Here is a 19341-nt window from a genome sequence, read left to right as displayed (position 1 = left end):
ACATAGAATTACCTCCATAATATTTTCAAACTGACCCTGGGGGGCAGTGCATGAGTGCATCTGATGGGATTCTCTGAATTTCTTGTGTTACTGTTTCCTGGGATAAGTCCCAGTTTGCTTTTTTGATGTTATATATTGTAATGTCAAAATAGGAGGGTGCCTCCAATTGTCATACAAATCTGAATCTGACAGCTATGTGATCATGTTGTCCAAGCTTCCTGGCCATACTAGTCTATTATTTTATGGGATATGGAGGGTGTAGCAAGCATAATGTCAATATTCAATTTCATAGGGTAGAACTAAAGGTGGGCAGGTTGTGAGGTCTGTTCAGAACCACAAAAATCATAATAACAATGAAGTCCTCCAATTTCTGGTTATTACGAGTTCTGTCATGGTCTCTGCTGGCCAGGCTGTGCCAAAGTCTGGATTGGCAATTAGCATCCGCTGCCATCAGTATTCTCTGACCTGGTAATGTTGCAAGAGCTGTTTGCAGATAGTGAATAGTAGGAGTGATGTCTTCTCCTGGCCTGCTGTAGACTAAGATAACATGAAGAGAGCCAAGGTGACTAGTAATTTGTGTACATGCTGAGTAAAAGTGCACATGCATAAAGAGTGAATTTACTTTTGTCACAGAGTGAGTGTAGTATATTTAATTATTACAGCCACCCAGTTTGTGTCAGAGGTGGTTTGCACCACTCTGAATGATTGGAAGTTAACCTCTGACCATACCCCCCCCCCATGAGTGTATGGTACCTGGACAGTGAGTATATCTATAATTTTTTCTTCCATTTTACGTTTCACTTGGTCAATTACAGCACAAGCACTTTTTGCATTTAATTGGAGGAACTTCAGTACCATGTGGTTACAGTGATTATCCATTATTTATCCTAGGCTGATACTGTTTAATAACAACATTGGTGAACAGGACAGTTAGAGTCTCTGATAGAATGGTTAAAACTGAGGTATGCAGCATTGCAGGTAAAACACTTTAGCTGGGAGTTTCTTGTCTCACAGCTAATATGAGTATGACCTATGACAGCACAGTGCCCCCATGAGCTACCCTTTTGCGAGCAGGTGTGAGATGTGACTGAACCTTTGGCAATTGAAACATTTTATGACAATATAATATTCCTTTATGCAGTGAGATTTTATCTGTTTCGATGTTGGGAGGTCAAGGGAGGAGATTTTAAATGCACAATTTAGGAAAGATAGTGATCCATTGTCGTGCATCTTATATTTCTTTAGCATATTCCTCCATACTGAGATAATCCCTAAAATTCTTGTATTAAATGTTCCATCAGAGTTCTAAGGAGTGAGGGGGTACCCTTCTCTATATAAAAAGATATGTGAGATTTACTTAAAGACATAACTACTGTCAAAGGTAAAGGCGATTTTATCTTTGACTTTAACGATGACTACAGTGGTCTCAGGCAGTTTTTAAATTATATACAGTAGAACCATCTGATGTTACCTATGTAAGTAACATTCTAAATAGAAAGCATTTAGGGAAATAATCATAAAAGCTGCTAAGCTTTTCATAGCAACTAAGAAATAATGTTCAAGGCTTAGACCTAAATGGATGTCACATGAACAAAGAAGAATTGTGGCAGAGAACAAAAATGTGAGGGTTGCATATAAGTTATCAGGTGATACAGAAGCCTATTGTAGATATAAACTATATAATCAAGTAACAAAGGAGGTTAGGCAAGCTGAGGTAGATTATGAGAAATCTCTTGCAAAGAATGCCTTCTACTATTAATGCAAGTAAAGACTTCTTTACTTGCATTAATAGTAGAAGGGAAGTGTTGAATCACATTGGTCCAGTTGATACCAGTGATTTAGCAGCTTGTGATCCTGCTCAGGTTGCTGACAAACTGAATACATATTCTGCATCTACATTCATGCAGGAGGCATTCTGCATTCTGTAGGGAGAATCCCAGAAGTTCATCAAAATCTATCAAAAGTTAATGATTTTGTGATAACTGACAGGAAAGTGGAAGAGAAATTGTTAAAGCTTAACATAAAAAAGGTGTTTGGGGTAGATGGAATCTATCAAATTATATTAAGGGATGCAGCAACAAAGGTAAGCAAACCTTTAGCCATAATAATGAGAGCATCTTTGGATTCAGGAGCAATTGTATCCCCAAAGGAGGATCAAAAGGCAATATGAGTAATTATAGCACTGTTAGCCTAACTTATTTTCCAGGGAAAATAACGGAATTACTGGTTAAAGAAATAATGCAGGACCATCTAGACAGGAAAGCATTTAAATTCTGCAGTGACAGCATGGATTTGTTAAGATGTCTCTTCTTGTCTGACCAATCTGATTGGATAATATAATGCAGTAATAATGGAACTGGAGGGAAAAAATGATTTTGATATCATATAGTTGGATTTCAGAAAAGCTCTTGATACTGATGCACATAAAAGATTGCTGTAAAAAATTGAGTAGTGACATTAAGGGCAGGTTACTGCTCTAGATAAAGGGATGACTGAGTGGGAGAAGGTGGATAGTGGTTATTAATGCAAACTGCTCTTCATGGACTAATGTTATTATTTGAGTCACAGGTTTCAGAACTGGGCCCATTATTGTTGTTGTTTTCTATATTTATTATCGATAAAGTTACAGCGGTGCTAAAATAAATTGCATCACTTATAAAATTCACTAAATTTCTATGAAATTTAGCAGGATATCATATATGTTTTGTAATAGCATTACCCTATTGCATCATCCATCTCTAAGAAGCTCTCTTAGATGATGTCACATGCCATACATGATTGCATCACCCTAGAAGCAGTATAAATACATTACATATGCCACAAGCCTGGTATTCTGTGCTATTGCAATGGCTAAGTTTTCACAATTAACACAACGTAGGAAAGACAGTACTACTGCGTTTAATGCAGAGGGACTTCTCTGCATGAAATAGCTAAAAGGATTCGCTGTAATCAGTCAACAGTGGCATGTTTATTACAAAAATTATCAGAAACTGTCAGTCTAAACAGCAAGAAAGGAAGTGGACATGCATGAATATCTTCTGCAGTGCAGGACAGATTTCTAGTCTCCAAAAAAGAAGATCCTCATCGACAGATCTCAAAAAAGCATGGGAGGAGGATACAGCAGTAAAGGCAAGTACTGCTACATAGACATTTCTTCTTATTGAGATTAGTAGAAAAAAAAGAAAAATGGCAATTTTGATGCATAAGATGAAAGCCCAGCATCTCAGATGTGGGCAAAACAGCATGCTAGTTGACTTGAGGGTCAGTGTTATTTTCTTTGATGAATCAAAATTCAACTTGCATGGTTCAAACAGCCAGTTAGACAAAGAAGAGGAGAAGAATTTCATTCTGACTGTACTATCTTCACAGTGAAACATTCTGCATCTCAAATAATATGGTACTGTATTTCATATATAGGAGAATTTGTGATGGGTACAGTGAATGCTGTGGTGTAAAAGACATTCTTGAGACAAAATTACTTCCTGCAATTAGAGATCACTATGGGGATGTTGTCCATTGCATTTTTCAGGACGACTCTGCCCCATGTTGTAGAGCCAAAACCATAAGTACTTCTTCATAAAATTAGCACAAGTTTTAAATTTATGAAATGTCACCCTCTTGCTTAAATAATTGTAATTTAGTTTGCTGTCTTTACTGTCCACAGGTGAAAAAAATGGTTAAAAAAAAAAAAAAAAAATGATAAATCAATTAACAGAATAATATGGCCTGGGAACAATACAGACCTCAATACAATTGAAAATTATGGGTGTTTCAGGAATGCAAAAGAAACCAAAAATACTTAGAGAGCTACAGGAGACTTTAATCTGTGTTTGGTACCATAAGATTTCCCAGGAATACATTCAGAACCTTATCCAGTCGATGCCATGACAATGTGCAACAATCATCAAAGGAAAGGGTGGGCCAGATATCAGTGTGCATTTTGTTGTGGTTTTTTTTTTTTTTTTTTTTTTGGTTATATAGCTGCCTGTCATCATAGTACGAGTTGAAATGCATAATGGGGGGAAAAAAAAAATCACCGTCATATAATTTTTGTTATTATATGAACCATAAGTAACATGCTGTTATTTTGGAGAAGAGTACTTATTTCATTGTATATTTCCCCGTAAGCAGGGGTTGGCAACCTTTTTTGAGCGAAGAGCCATTTTTGATTTAATTAAAAAAAATCAGAAGAGCTGCACCTCAGCTCAAGCTGGGATGAGGGGATGGAGGGGGGAATTTTTTAAGAAATGGAAAGGGTGGGAAGGTGTTTTATTAAAAAAATATATTTTTGGAAATATTATTTATTAATACTGAAAAAAACGTAACAAACAACCAATTAGGTACGAATTAATGTGACTTTTATATTATTATTATTATTAAATTTCTGTTTATACTCCTGCATGACAACCAAGTCAGTAGAGTTTACAATAAATCATCAATACAAATACTTATTGTATTCAGTAGTCACCGGTCCACTCAAGGAACGCGTGCTATGCACTCTTGCTCCTCACCACTTGGCTAATTTCATGGTGGAAAAAAGCCTGAAGCTTATGCTGCATCAGCCAAAAAAAAAAAAAAAATTTCTGAATTACCCAGAGAGAGAGAGAGAGAGAGAGAGAGAGAGAGAGAGAGAGAGAGAGAGAGAGAGAGAGAGAGAGAGAGAGAGAAAGAGAAGGGAAGGAAATCACCAAGAAAGAGAAGAATGATAATATCTAGCTCAGGACCCTGGGTATGCCAAGCCCATACTCACCAAATGTGAGCCTCTGGGGGGTATTTTTGCACACAGCAAAAATACCCCCAGAGGCTTGAACTTGAGTAAGTTTCTCAACATTAGGCGAGTATGCTGTAATTTTCGTCTTTAAACATGCTGAGAGACATGCATTGTTTAGACTGTTTCTTGATTTATTTTTAATATAGTTCATGTTCGAAAATATTTACTCGTGGAAATACATAGCTTGTAAATGTGGGCTAAAAGTTAAAGAGCTGCAGTCACATGTTAAAAGAGCTGCAGGTTGCCGACCTCATAAAAGTAAATTTTTCTACAATTAATAGTTTCATATGTATATTGTTACTACTTATGTTCTTCCAGCTATTTTTAAAAGATCAGTTGCCAGTATGACAAACAAACTAAAAAATGAGGTGATACAATTTTATTTGAGTACCATGTATATCACTCAATGTCTCAATTTGCAGATGATACAAAGGTTGGCATGGTGGTTAATGACAGTAACCATACACTATTGCAACAAGATTTAGAAAAATTAGGCAGAGGGGCTGAGAAATAGCAGGTTGAAGTTTAACATTGACAAATGCAAGGGGCTGCATATGGGTACCAGTAATTCCAGATTAAATTACGAACTGTGGGGTACATTAATCTGGAATTCAGGGTAGTGGAAAATGAAAAAGACCATGGGGTAATTATGCAGTCAGATATGAAGTTCTATGAGCAGTGCAGACAAGCTGCTGGGGCAGATCATGCAGCTTTGTCTATGATATACAGGAACGTTACTAATAGGAATAAGTAAGTGATTATCCCACTATACAAGGCAATGGTTAGGCCACTTCTTGAGTACTGCATACAAATCTGGAGGCTTCCATTTAGAAAAGATGTACTCTAACCTCACTGCCTGTCTCTGTGGAATGGGTGCAGATAAGGGCAACAAGATGAAGGGAATGGATAGCTTTTACCAAGAAAGACTTCAGTTCTGCAAATTGAGGCATCTGGAGACTTGACACCTGCGAGGATATCTGATTGAGGGGACAAAAATTCAAATTGATGAATGGCTGCATGATAAATGCAGCCATTCATCAATTCAGCCAGTTCAATTCTTCAGCCAGTGGATGGTTGGTTGTTGGAACAAACTTCTATCTGGTGTTATAGAAGTGGGTTTGAATAAATTCCAGGAAGGACCAGACAAGTTATTGGCAGGGATGGGCAGTTGATGTGTAGTGTTTCCTCCCCCCTAACGTTTTATAAGTTTGGTGTCTTGCATCATATACCATTACTACTACTACTACTAATAATAATAATAATAATAATAATCATGAAGAATGAGAAAAGCTGTGAAATGAGTATGCATGCCATATGCAGCTCACGGCAAGCATACTCAGTAATTTGGCCTACCCTGGGAATTACAGTAAACTTTCATATATCCAGCTATAAAATATAAGGTTTTATGCAATATCCAATTCTATTTAATATGAGTTTGTATATCCATAAGGTCTATAAATATTTAAATATTTTTATTTTCTTCAATGTCAAATTTTATTCAAAAAATTTGAATAAAATAAAAAAAATTAAAAATTATTAAAATAAATAAAATTTTTTATTCAAAGTCATCTTACGCATGTGTAAGATGGCTATGTCCTATGCAGAGGCGAGCTAGAACAACTTCCTCTCTGTGCGGTTCCTGCGCAGACTAGACTGCCAGTGTTACATAACACAACTCTAACATAAACCACACACTATACTCAATTCTGGCTTTTACAGAGCATTGTATTTCTTCACAAGAGTATTTATGGTGCAGATGTGTTCAATATAGTAAATGAAACCACCGGTGGTTTCATTTACATCAACAGATCTGCAATGACACCTTACCCCAAATACTATGCCACTATACCAGTGTTGGATAACAGTCTTTATCTACTCATGCCCAGATTGCTGCCATTGGGAAAGTAATTTAGAGGGTATTACCCGCCTGTAACCGAGTGGTCATAAGTGGGAGTGCAGTAGCACACGCTCTTTGAGTAGGCCAGGGTCAATATTTAGCAGTCAGGTCAAGCCCCTAACTGCTAAATATGGTCGATCTGGCAACCTGCACTGGACCAGTGTGGCAGATTATGGTTTCCATTTCCCTCAACATGAATCATTGAGACTTCCATCCTGCAGTTCATTACTCTTGATCCCAATGTGGCTTGGGATCCAGTGGAAACAGATTTCGAAGGAAAGTTCTGAAAAAGAATGGAGTCCCTTCTGGACCCAGGTCAGGTGTGGAGGAGGATTATATTGCATCCCCAATAAAGCCTGTCATATACTAAATGAGTCAGTATACGCCATACACCTTTGGTACTTGTGAGTTTTAATGTGGTCCAAGGCTAACTCTATAGTATACAACTCAGCTGTATACATGCTGCATTAGAAGATGGGATGGTGGCCTTACCTCAATTTTTAATAAAGAAATTGTATGATGGTATGTGAACATGCTGGGTGAAAGTCGATGCCTTGGCAACATTGTCTACCATGACATTAAGCTCTATGTTTTGATGTCTACTGTGATGTTGGAAGTCCGATGCATGTTACAGTTTCCCCACAGTGGCTCAAAAATGAATATCCATGTAGGGATTTCAGTTTAAAAGTATATTTTAATGACAATTGCTTTCATTGAAGCAATAGTGGTGGTTTGATGCATAAATTCTTTGATGCATAAATTCTTGACAGGGGATGTTCTAAATGCTCCAGTAGCAATGTGGATGGCTATGATGGCTATACCCATGAACTGGGCTAGCCATTGTAGTACACTGTTTCTAACTGCTGCATACACTTGAGATCCATAATCTAATTTAGATCAGACAAGTGAATGATAAAGGCAGAGTAGAGTGCAGTGATCTGCTCTTCATTTATTGGAGGAGATTGCACGCAGAAAGTTCAATCCCCTTGTGCACTTTGTATGCAGCTGACGAATATGTGGTAGAAATGTCTACTTATTATTAAATATGAACCATCCCACGAATTTTGTCTTGGGAACTGATAACTGAATCACAGTTATCAGTTGATTCAACTACTGCTCATCTCAGATGTCCAAATTATTTGCTGTATGATTCCTTTCGCCTCAAAGGTGGTACTTGTGCATATGTCCGTTCTGATATTCCTTGTCAGAGACTTGGCAATTTGGAATCTCCTCTCTTTGATCTTCTCTGGCTTAAAATCTCTCTACCTCATTGTGTCAAATTCATCTGTTGTCTCTACCGTTCTCCCAACTCCACTAATCACTTGGAGCTCTTTGACTTCCTCTCCTTGCAACTTGACTTTCTCCAGTCCAACTTTCCTAACAGTGAGGTAATTTTCCTTGGTGATTTTAACTTTCACAACTCCAGCTGGCTTCCGTTTTCTAGTTACACCGACCCAGCAGGTCGAGATGCTGAGGCTTTTGCAATTACCAATGACCTAGCACAGATTGTTCATTTACCTACAAGAATACCGGACAATCCTAATCATACAGCCAATACGCTTGATCTTTTTCTCACAAACAACCCTTCTAAGTACAAGGTCGAAGTGAGAGGTCCTTTAGGCTCTTCAGATCACAACTTGGTGATTGTCTCTTCTCCAAGAACCTTTATCTCATGGCTATTCCCAACCTGCGAGACTTCTTTTCTTCTTTTCCTTGGTCTGATTACTGTTTCAAAACATCTGATGTCAACGTTTGCTCAGATCGTGTCAATGAAATTATTCTTGCAGGAATGGAATCCTTTATCCCACACTCCACTTTAAAATCTCGTCCTTTATCTAAACCTTGGTTCTCCAACAAATGTGCTAAGGCTGTCCAAGAGAAGAATGTTGCATATCGATGTTGTTGAATGTTGCATAAGAATGTCTGCCTACACCAAAGCTCGCAACAATTGTAAAGCAGTTATTAATCAGTCCAAACTAGAGTTTGAACAGGCTAAGAGTAGAAAACTTGCTTCTTGCCCTAATGGTAGCCGAGCATTCTGGTCTCTTGCCAAAGCTATTGGCCGCAACTTTTGCCCATCTCTGCTCCCACCTCTGTCCAAACCAGATAGTTCTGTTGTCACTTCAGCCAAGGATAAAGTTGATCTGCTAGCATCCCATTTTTCTTCCAGCTCATGTATTAATGAACTTGGTAAAACACCTCCCACCATTCCCAACACGCTCCATTCAATGCCTCCTGTGGTCTTCCGTCAAAAGGATATCAGAAGGATTTTGATGAATCTTGATGCTAAGAAAGCTCCAGGTCCTGATGGTATTTCTCCTCTTTTCTAAAAACCTGTGCTCCCGAATTTACTCCTATTCTTTGCCGCCTTTTTTCACTTTCTTATTCCAAAGGTGTTTTTCCTTCTGCTTGGAAATTTGCTCATATCCAGCCAGTTCCTAAAAAGGGTGACAAATCCCTCCCATCCAATTATCGTCCCATTGCAATTACTTCTACTCTTTCTAAAGTAATGGAGAAATCAATTAACCGGCAACTCTTAAACTACCTAGAAACCTTCCGTCTGATCAACGATTGCCAGTATGGATTCCGTCAGTGTCGATCCACTGGTGATATTCTGGCTTATGTTACCCATTTATGGACTAATTCAATGGAAAGGTTCGGTGAAACACAAGTAGTTGCTCTTGACATCTCAAAGGCTTTTGATCGTGTTTGGCATAAAGGTCTTCTAAACAAGCTTCCATCTTATGGTTTGCCAACTGTTTTTAGTAATTGGTTATCCAGTTTTCTCTCTGATCGCTCACTGAGGGTGATGGTAGATGGCTCTCTGTCTTCTAACTTCTCCACTAATGCTGGTGTCCCCCAAGGTTCAGTTCTTTCCCCCACTCTTTTCCTCTTGTATATCAATGACCTTCTTCCATTGACTGGAAATCCTATCCATAGTTTTGCCGATGATAGCACATTGCATTCAACTTTCTATTTTGAGAAACCTTGTCCTGCTCAATCAGCTTCAAGTTCTCGAAAATCTGCTGCCAATTCCTTAAATGCCGATCTTCAGGTAATTCTCCAGTGGGGCAAAGACAACTTAGTTGATTTCAACCCTTCTAAAACTCAGTCTTGTCTTATTTCTCGCAAAAAGGATTCTTCTGCTCCTATGCTTATCTTTAGTGACACTCCGATTTATAGGCAAAATGATATATCTCTTTTGGGGATTACCCTGACTTCTAATCTCTCTTGGCACAAGCACATTACAAATATTGCTTCCTCTGCATCTAAAAAACTTGGTTTTCTCTTTCGCTCTCGGCGTTACTTTTCTTCCAAACAGCTGCTCACTCTGTATAAATCGCAAATCTGCCCTGCCATGGAATATTGTTCCCACATCTGGGGTGGTGCCCCCAAAACCTCTCTCAGGCTTCTTGATTCCATTCAGAAGATGGCAGCTAGGTTAATTAATGATTCATCTCTAACAGAGTCTGTCCACTTGCTTTCTCATAGACGTACTGTTTCTGCTGCATGCCTCTTCTACAGATACTTCCATGGGCACTGTTCTTCTGAATTGGCTTCTATAATTCCCGCTCTCACTTTCAAAACAGTCTGAACATGTGCCGCCACCAGCCAACATCCACTTACTGTCCAACTTCAAACCCACAGAACCAACTTTTCATCTTCCTCATTTATTCATTCAACTGCCGTTTTCTGGAACAACCTTCCTTCATATGTATTTCCTGAAAATTACAATCTACAGAAGTTCAAGTCCAATGTGCACAAATATCTTCTTTCGTCTTCTCAACCTCCAACCCAAGCACGGTACTAAGTACTATAGGTTCTAATACCTCTCGTGTTTGGGGTTCTCATAAAAAAAAAATAAAATAAATCAGCAATGTTACTAATAAAATTTAATATGGTCTCACTACCAAAGACAAAATCTATGACAACAGCACACTCTTCTGCCAGATGTAAATTACAATTAAGAAATAAAATTACAAGTGAAAAGCTTTAAATACTTAGGAATATGGATAAATTAATATTATTCCCTCCCATGCAGTGGAAACAAGAGGCTAAACAAACAAACAAACAAACAAATGATGCAAATATGACACTTAAAAGAAAAATTATAGGGGGGGAAACTAAACTGGATAAAATAAGACCCTCAGAAATCAGAAAACAATGTAATACACAACATACAAAAAAAATGACATAAAGACTATATTGGGCGGAACATGCAGAATGAAGAGAAAAAGGATAGACTAATAGTAAAGACTTGCAAAATAGGAAAAAGAATGAAGAACCAGGGAAAAGTACAGTCAGTACAAGAAGACAGAATACTGTTTGCAACAGATGTTAAATAGTGTAAAGATTATTATTATGTTTAAAAGAATATTATGCTAACAATTATGTTAGAAATTCTAAAAAATAAAAGTAGCACATAAATAGATTTCTGTTTCTGTAATGTGTGTTCTTAAGTTTGATTAGTCCACTGGCAGCTGAACTGGTTATTTTGATTACCATGTTTATTAAAGCTGTTTGTGCACTAAAACACATTCATTCTGTTCAGTCAGTCATAATACTTTACAGGATAAGTATTTTTTCTTTCTTTCTCTATTAAAATTCTACAAAGCTGTGAAAAGGGTTATTTCATGCACCTATGAGTTTGTGTGCCTCCCAGCTGTTTAGTAAAAAATGGAGCCTCAGATCATAATTTTCTATATAACACTGGTCAGCATCAATTAGTAAAAAATGGAGCCTCAGATCATAATTTTCTATATAACACTGGTCAGCATCAATTACCTCCCTGAAATAATTGACAGATTGTTGTAAGAAAGATCTTCAAAAACTAGGATGTGTGCTTCAAAATTTCTCATCACCCTCAGTTTTCAAATATTAATGATCAAAAACCAAGACCTATAGTTGGTTTAACCATCTTTTCCACCTGTTTTATCTATTTTTTTTAAGAACATTTGGGAGATTTCTAGAGCGTTCAGGAGCTTTCTATAATATTTGAGAATGTTCTGGAGCATTTTAGAATATTTTTATGTGCAGAAGAAAGGTTGCGATATTTCTGGAAGGTTCTAGAACTTTCCATGGTGTTCTCTAGAAACATTGTGGGTGTTTTAGAAACTTCTCTGTAGGTATATATACGAGTGTTCCGCATCAAGCAAGCAGTTTCGTATTTTAAAAAAAAGTGCATGTGTTTCAGAGCGAGTGGCGAACAAAGCGAAGTGTTTTAGTGAATTAGTGTTTGTAACCAAGTGTTGTGCATAAGTGTAAACCATGAACTGTGTTTAAATTAGAAATAAAAATCTATAATTTCTCAATTGTGTTCTTATATGCATATATTTCAGCCGTACATGAAATATGTTGTGTTCTTGCCAAAATAAGCCTGAAAGCTTTTGCTACATTTGTGGAGAAGTGGCATAAAATTATGCCACTTCTCCACTGTTACAATTTGTGGGAAAAGCCTATGAATTTAATTTTCGATGTAAGGTGAGAGATCAAGAAAATGTATGGGCTCCAAATATTTCCCATAGCTCATGTTCAAGGACATTAACAGGCTGGCTTAGAGGTAGACACAAAACAATGACTTTTGCTGTTCTGATGGACCCTCGAGATCACATAAACGATTGTTACTTTTTCATGACTAATATTTCTGGTTTTTCTGGGAAATCCAAGTATAAAGTAGAGTATCGCAACATACCTTCTGCTCTAAAGCCGGTTCCTCACAATAATACAATGCCAGTTCCAAAGCCACCAGAAACATATGGACTTGATTCTGATTCAGGATTAAAAACAAGTAACCTGAAACAAGTACAGATCCAGACTTTTCAACTCTTGATACTGTAAAGCTGCAGTTAATCGCTCAGGCAGAATTGAACGGTTTGGTTAGAGATTTGGGCCTCTCCGAAACCAAGGCTCAATTACTAGGATCACAGCTTCAGCAGTGGAATCTTCATGAAAATGGAGTCAAGGTATGTTTCATAGGAAGAGGCAATCTAACATAATGACCAATTATTCCATGGATGGTGCTTTGGTTTATTGTAACAGTGTCCACAAATTAATGAAAGAGTCACACCTGGAGCACATCCCCGAACAGTGGAGGCTTTTCACTGATTCATCCAAGGTCAGTTTGAAAGCAGTTTTACTCCATAATGGAAGTAAGCATCCATCTATACCATTGGCCCATGCAGTTCACATGAGGGAAATATACGAGAACCTACCAGTTCTTTTGCAAAAAATATGCTATCAAAAATACTAATGGAATATCAGTGCCAACCTAAAAGTGGTAGCTTTGCTGACTGAGTTGAAATGTGGATACATTAAATACTGCTGCTTTTTATGCAAGCAGGACAACCGAGCGAAGGATTGCCACTACAGGGTTAAAAAAAAATGACCAAACCATTCAGAAACTACACCAGGCCAGAAAAATGTATCATATCCTCCTTTGGTGGACAAGTCAAAAATCTATTTATCTCCACTGCATATCAAGACAGATTTGTAAGAATATCTGTGAAATTGATTAAAAAAAAAAAGTATTTTCCTGTTTGAGGCAAAGGTTTCCTCAAATTAGTGAGGGCAAGATAAAAGAGGGAATTTCTGTGGGTCTTCAAATCAAACTGCTATTCCAAGATGAGGAATTCACTAAAAAATTAAATGCTACAGGAATAAGAGCCTGGAAGGCTTTTAAAAACATCTGCCACAACTTTTTAGGCAATGAGAAATCACAAAATTAAAGTGAAATTGTGGATGAGCTAATTTTAGCATATGGAGAGCTGGGATGCAACATGTTATTAAAACTTCATTTCCTACATTCCCATTTAGACTTTTTTTCTGAAAACTAGGAGTAGTTTCCGATGAACATGGTGAAAAGTTTCACCAAGATAATTCTCAAATGGAAAGAATGGATGATTTTATAATCATCCATTGTTGTCTCCCCTACATATGGGAGACAACAATGGATGATTATAAAAGGCAAAAAAAATTACAAAATAAGTGTCTTTGTTATCAGATAAACATTTTTGCAAATAGACACATTGTTCAATATTTGGTACTGTATGTAACGTTTTCTTAAAATATATGAAATATTTTTTTAATAGAAACTTGTTTTTGACTTTAATCCCTTCTCCCTTAAAATTGGTGGGTATTACAGCAATATGATAATCTACAAGAATCACCCTGAATTTTAACAGGGAGTGAAAAAAAAAATGGTTTTTTTGCCGACCAGTGTAATATTCTTTAAAGTATTTTTTTAAGTTTTTACTAGGCAGCCTTCAGCTGATCTTTTTTACATAAAGATGAAGAAAACCCACCTGGCTTAGGACGCAGTACTCTATAGAGACGAGTTGTCATAAATCCATATTCTTCTTCAACTGCAGAATGAAGAGAGATTATTATTTGTGCTACAGACATGTCACCTCCAGAGCTACTTATTTTTGTTTGATCAGTGAACAAGAACCTAAAAGAATATTCTTTTCTATATTATTATTAATCTGGGATAGATAAATTTTACAACAGTTCATATTGTATTATAATATTCAACATTAACCAAAAGAAATTAATAACTAAAAGTCAAAAATTGCACAGACTACTTCCCACCATCTTTATGATATCCCAAAAATGAAGAACCCTAAGAGGATGAAAGACTGGGAGTAACAGAAGCAACAATCAGTGTTGAAAATATCTACTACACAGAATATCCATTATCAAAATTGCCTAAACAGCATCAAGGAGAATACACTGAAAAAGTTGTTTTCCTTCCTCTGCAATTGGGTCTAATATTAAAAATCAGTGATTGGTCACTATATCGGAAAAAGATTTGCAAAAATATGTATAAGAGCAGTCAACAAGATATAAACGATATATAAAATGTAATAAAAGTATATGTTAACAAAAGAGTTTTGAGCATTACAGCTCTGATTCATACTATCTAGTTAACAAAAGAGTATATGTTAAAAAGATGTAAATAAGTTTATTATTATTATTATTAGCTACATGGTTCAAGGAAGCCTAAGGCTTATAGAGAGAGAGAGAGAGTTTGTTTGTTATTTGGATTTTAGGAGCATTAGCAACTAAGGCCATACTGCTCCGGGGATATGCGGTGGTCATTCCCTGACCTTTCCGCATCCTCCGTATTGGTGGTAATGGGCTCGAACCAAGGTCTAATCAAGAAGCGTCTGCTGCTCCTGCCCACCTGGCTACAGAGGCACCTCAGAGAGTGAGTGTCAAAAGTAGAAGGGAATCACCAAGAAAGAGAAGAATGATGAAATCCAGCTCAGGACCCTGGGTGTGCCAAGCCCATACTCACCAGATGTGAGCCCCTGGGGTTTATCAGTTTTAAATAGTTAAAAAACAGCTGACACGTGGTCATTGTCAGGGTATCTGACTGAGTATACAGGGCTCAGTCAAGTCGTTCATGTCTAAAACATGGACATTCGGTTAAATTGTGTCTAAGGGTTAAAATGGTGTCAATGTTATCAATACTCACACATAAGAGAATTGTCGGCCCTCAGCAGAAAAGAGTGTTTGTTATGTTTGTTTGTTATTTGGTTTTTAGGAGCATTAGCAATTAAGGCCATATTGCTCCGGGATATGCAGTGGTCATTCCCTGACCTTTCCGGATCCCCCGTATTTGGTGGTGACGGGTTCGAACCCCGGTCTAATCAAGAAGCGTGTACTAGGCACTGCTGCTCCTTCCCACCTAACTACGGAGGCGCCACAGAAAAGAGTGCATCAGACAACTATGTCCTATGCAGAGGCGAGCTAGAACAACTTCCTCTCTATGACTCCTGTGCAGACTAGACTACTATCTTTGGATAACAAGCTTGATTTGATACAACTTGTTTGTGGACTGTCCGTGCCATAATTGTTGCCACTGGGTACGTAATGCATTTCTTATCACTTGCCCATAGTCTGTATAGGGGATGAGCAGGCTGTGACTGCTGTGAGATTGTGCTGATCTGGCTCCAGTGTCTGCCAGATCATTTCCTTTGATCCTGATGTGGCTTGTGATCCAGCAGAAGCAGATATCAAATGTAGATTCACAAAGGGTAAACAACTTCTGCCAGACCCTGGATAGGACTGGATTGGAATTATATCTGATTGTGGATAAGGCCTGTAATGTGCTTAAAGAATCAGTATAAACCATATACCTAATTATTACTTTTAATGTGGTCCAAGGTTAGCTCTATAGTGTACAACTGTGCTGTGTATATACTGCACTCCTGAGGATTTTTTTGAGAAACCGTGCTATCTGGGAAGACAGCAGCAGATCCTACAGATGACTCTGATTTCAAGCCATCAGTAAAGACAGGCAGGAAATCAGAGTAGGTAGATTTATGGGCAGCATAGAGTTGTAGGTAGACAGATGAAGTGCTTGTCTTTTTCCTGATATTAAGGGAAATTTTTCATGGTGGAGAGTGGGCATGCTATGGTGGAAAATGTTGACTCGGTGACTGGGCAACACTGTCTACCGTAATGTGAAGTTCTCTAAGCATCTCTTGAATGCAAATACCAAAGGGACGGTTGGCAGTCTGAAAGGTGTTATAGAGCTTTTCCCATAATGGTTTGAAAACAGATGTCCATGTAAGGTTGTCTGGCAGGGATTTCAGTTTAAAAGATAGATTCTGATTCAAGATGTTAGTGACAATTGCTTTTGTCGCAAGGACAGTGATGGTGCATCTGCTTCAGCATATAAACTCTAGACTGGGGATGTTCTAAAAGCTCCAGTAGCAACGTGGATGGCTTGATGATTGACTGGGTCTAATATCGTAGTACACTGTTTCTTGCTGATGTGTATACTGAACCTGTAATCTAACTTTGAATGGACAAGTGCATGATAGAGGTGCAGTAAGGTGAAGCAGTCTGCTCCCCAATTATTGGATGAAATGGCTCATAGGAGGTTCAATCCCCTTGCGCACTTTGTCCGCAGTTGATGGATATGTGGTAGAAATGTCAACTTATTATTGAATATGAGCCCCAAGAATTTTGTCTATGGTGCTACTGGAATGATATTTTGTTCAAGCTTGATTTCAGGTTCTGGGTAAAGGTTCCGTTTGTGACCTTTACCTGGAACGTTTCCATATCGCTTTGGACTGAGATAGTGGCACTTTCAGTTCAAGTTCTGTAAATGGTTGGTTGCAGGCCTCTGAGTTTTTTGAAAGATAACTTCAATGGCAAACTTTCAATTTTTTGTCTTCTAAGGAGAGAATCTGAAACCATTAGCCATTGCCCAAGAGTTGACGTGGTCAATGGCGTGTTGCAATTGCCTTTCAATAACCCTCATATTACATGAGTGTGAAAAGATGGTAAAGTCATCGACGATGAGGGCACTGTTTACAGTTTGAGGAAGTTGTTCAGTAATAAAATTAACTTTGATAGCAAAAAGCGTAACACTCAAAACTAACCCTTGTGGGACTCCCTCTTCTTGGCAAAAAGAGCGAGTGAGGGAACGGACACAACATAAACTTGAAATGTGCGGTTTAATAAAAAGTTCTTAATAAAGAGAGCTAGATAACCCCAAAGGCCAAGATTATAGATATCCTTTAAAATTCCAAATCTCCAAGCCATGTCATACGCTTTTATCATATTAAAGAAAATTGACACCTGGTGCTCACGTTTCAGGAAAGCATCTCGAATGGATGTTTTCAATCTTATTAGGTGGTCGAGTTGACCTGCTTCGGAAGCCACATTGTACTTTGGAAAGGAGATCATTTGCTTCTAAATACCACATGAGCCGTGCATTGAACATCCTTTCCAGGATCTTGCACGTGCAGCTGTCAGAGCAATAGGACAGTAGTTGTTCGAAATTTTTGGATCCTTTCCTGGCTTGGGAAAGGCAAGAATGATTGCCTTATGCCAGGAGTCTGGAAATTGGTCATCAAGATAGATTCTGTTGTAAAGAAAGAGCAGCCAATCCACAGAATGAGATAAAAGATGTTTTAACCATCTCATAATGGATATCATCTGGTTCAACAGCTCGCTTTGGACTGAGATAGTGGCACTTTCAGTTCAAGTTCTGTAAATGGTTGGTTGTAGGAATCAGAGTTTTTTGAGGATAACTTCAATGGCAAACTTTCAGTTTTTTGTTTTAGGGCCAGAAACTCGGGGGGGGGGTATGATGTTTTGGAAGATGCCTCCCCTAGAGTGTTTGCAATTGCAGTTGGTTCTGCAATTGTGCATCCATTATGTTCTAGGATCGATGTATTGTACGGCGCGTATCTGCCCTTCATTTTCTGGACTTAATCCCAGACAACTTTTGGTGACGTTATCTGGGAGATAGAAGAAGTGAAGCAGATCCAAGATTCCTTCTGACTCTGACGTCTAATATAATGTGCTTTAGCTTGTGCATGTTTGAAGGCTATTAGGCTATTTGTGGGGGGGGGAATGGCAAAATATACCCCATGCTTTGTTTTGAGCCTTTCATGCTGCTGTGCAATCTCCATTCCACCATGGTTTTGGAAATCGTGGGAACCATGTTGAAGGCTTTGGAATTGCAATTGCCACTGCTTGGACGATTCTTTCTGTGATGTACATAACTGCGACACTAATTGGCTTCTGGCTAACTGTGATGGTATAAATGTTGCCAGATGTCTAAGGCAATCCAATCAGCGTGATTGAGCTTCCACAATGGTATCCTAGACGGGTGGCATTGTCTCCCATTTGAAAGGGTAGATAACACGGGAGAGTGATTGCTACTGTAAATGTTATCATCCACCTCCCATATAAAAGAGGAAGGAGTGACAGGGAGCATATAGAGAGATCTATCGAAGTAATGGAAGAAGGTATTAGAACCCACATTTAGGAGCATCAAATCATTGTCTTCAAGCATATGCTCAATAATCTGCCCCTCTTACTGATATCAGAGCTACCCCGGAGATTTTAATGGACACAAAGTACTGCGTCCATTAAAATCCCCTAATATTAAAAAAGGGGGTGGCAGTTGTTTAATGAGATCATCAAGGGCATCCTGGGAGGAACCCTACCATAATACGAACTGACACGGCTTCTTAGGAGAACGTAAGTAGTATGGTTTGGAAGGGAGGCCCTCAAGGATAGCAACTCCTCCATGGGCAAGTTCAATCCCAGCTTTGTCTTTATGAATAACAGAGCAGTTACGCAAGTGAGGGTCCTCATTTGCCTTTAAATAAGTCTCCTGTAGGAAAAAGCATGTTGGCTCATGAAAGAGGGAAAGGAGGGCCTTGATATCACAATTCCGACGGAATCCACGGCAATTCCACTGTAAAAATTTTAGTATAGCCATTATTTAGATTTTGGTGGTCCGTCTGGTGGCTTCTAAAGGGCTGAGGGCTTTATTTTCTCGGTCCTGGATTTTTCTCCCTTTGGAAAGACTGGGCGTTGACCTGCATCCATTTCTTCTTCCGCAAAGAATTCCAGGACTGAATCATCAGGTATCTCCTTGTTTTCAATATCCATTTCCTTGTGTTGTTGGTGGCGCTTCAGGTTTTTGTGGCTTTTCTTTCCCACTTGGTTTCGGTAGTGGTGGAGCGCTAGGAGGTATTGATATTGGAGTGGCAGCTGACTGGGTTTTTTGTGTAGGTTTTTGAGAGTTTAATAAATAGTGCACAATAGGAGTCAATGACTGCTTTGGTGGGATAGATATATCAGTTTTTGTTGCAATGGAATGTTTCCCTGCAACTTTCTTCACATATGTAGGCATTTTGCT

General features: G+C 38.3%; 1 protein-coding gene across 1 annotated transcript in view; it reads right to left on the bottom strand.

The window, feature by feature from the left end:
- Positions 1–19341, bottom strand: part of Arms (Ankyrin repeat-rich membrane spanning) — a 680132-nt gene that overhangs the window by 302110 nt on the left and 358681 nt on the right. The window contains exon 15 of the mRNA XM_090381558.1: positions 13970–14115. Coding sequence (XP_090237684.1) covers positions 13970–14115 — 146 coding nt within the window. The remainder of the gene's footprint in view (positions 1–13969; positions 14116–19341) is intronic.

This window comes from Mastigoproctus giganteus, chromosome 9 (genome assembly GCF_048544385.1).
Source record: "Mastigoproctus giganteus isolate SK-2022 chromosome 9, ASM4854438v1, whole genome shotgun sequence".
Lineage (NCBI taxonomy): Eukaryota > Metazoa > Arthropoda > Arachnida > Uropygi > Thelyphonidae > Mastigoproctus > Mastigoproctus giganteus.
The sequence above is the reverse complement of the archived record's forward strand: the minus strand, read 5'-3'. Positions and strand labels throughout refer to the sequence as shown.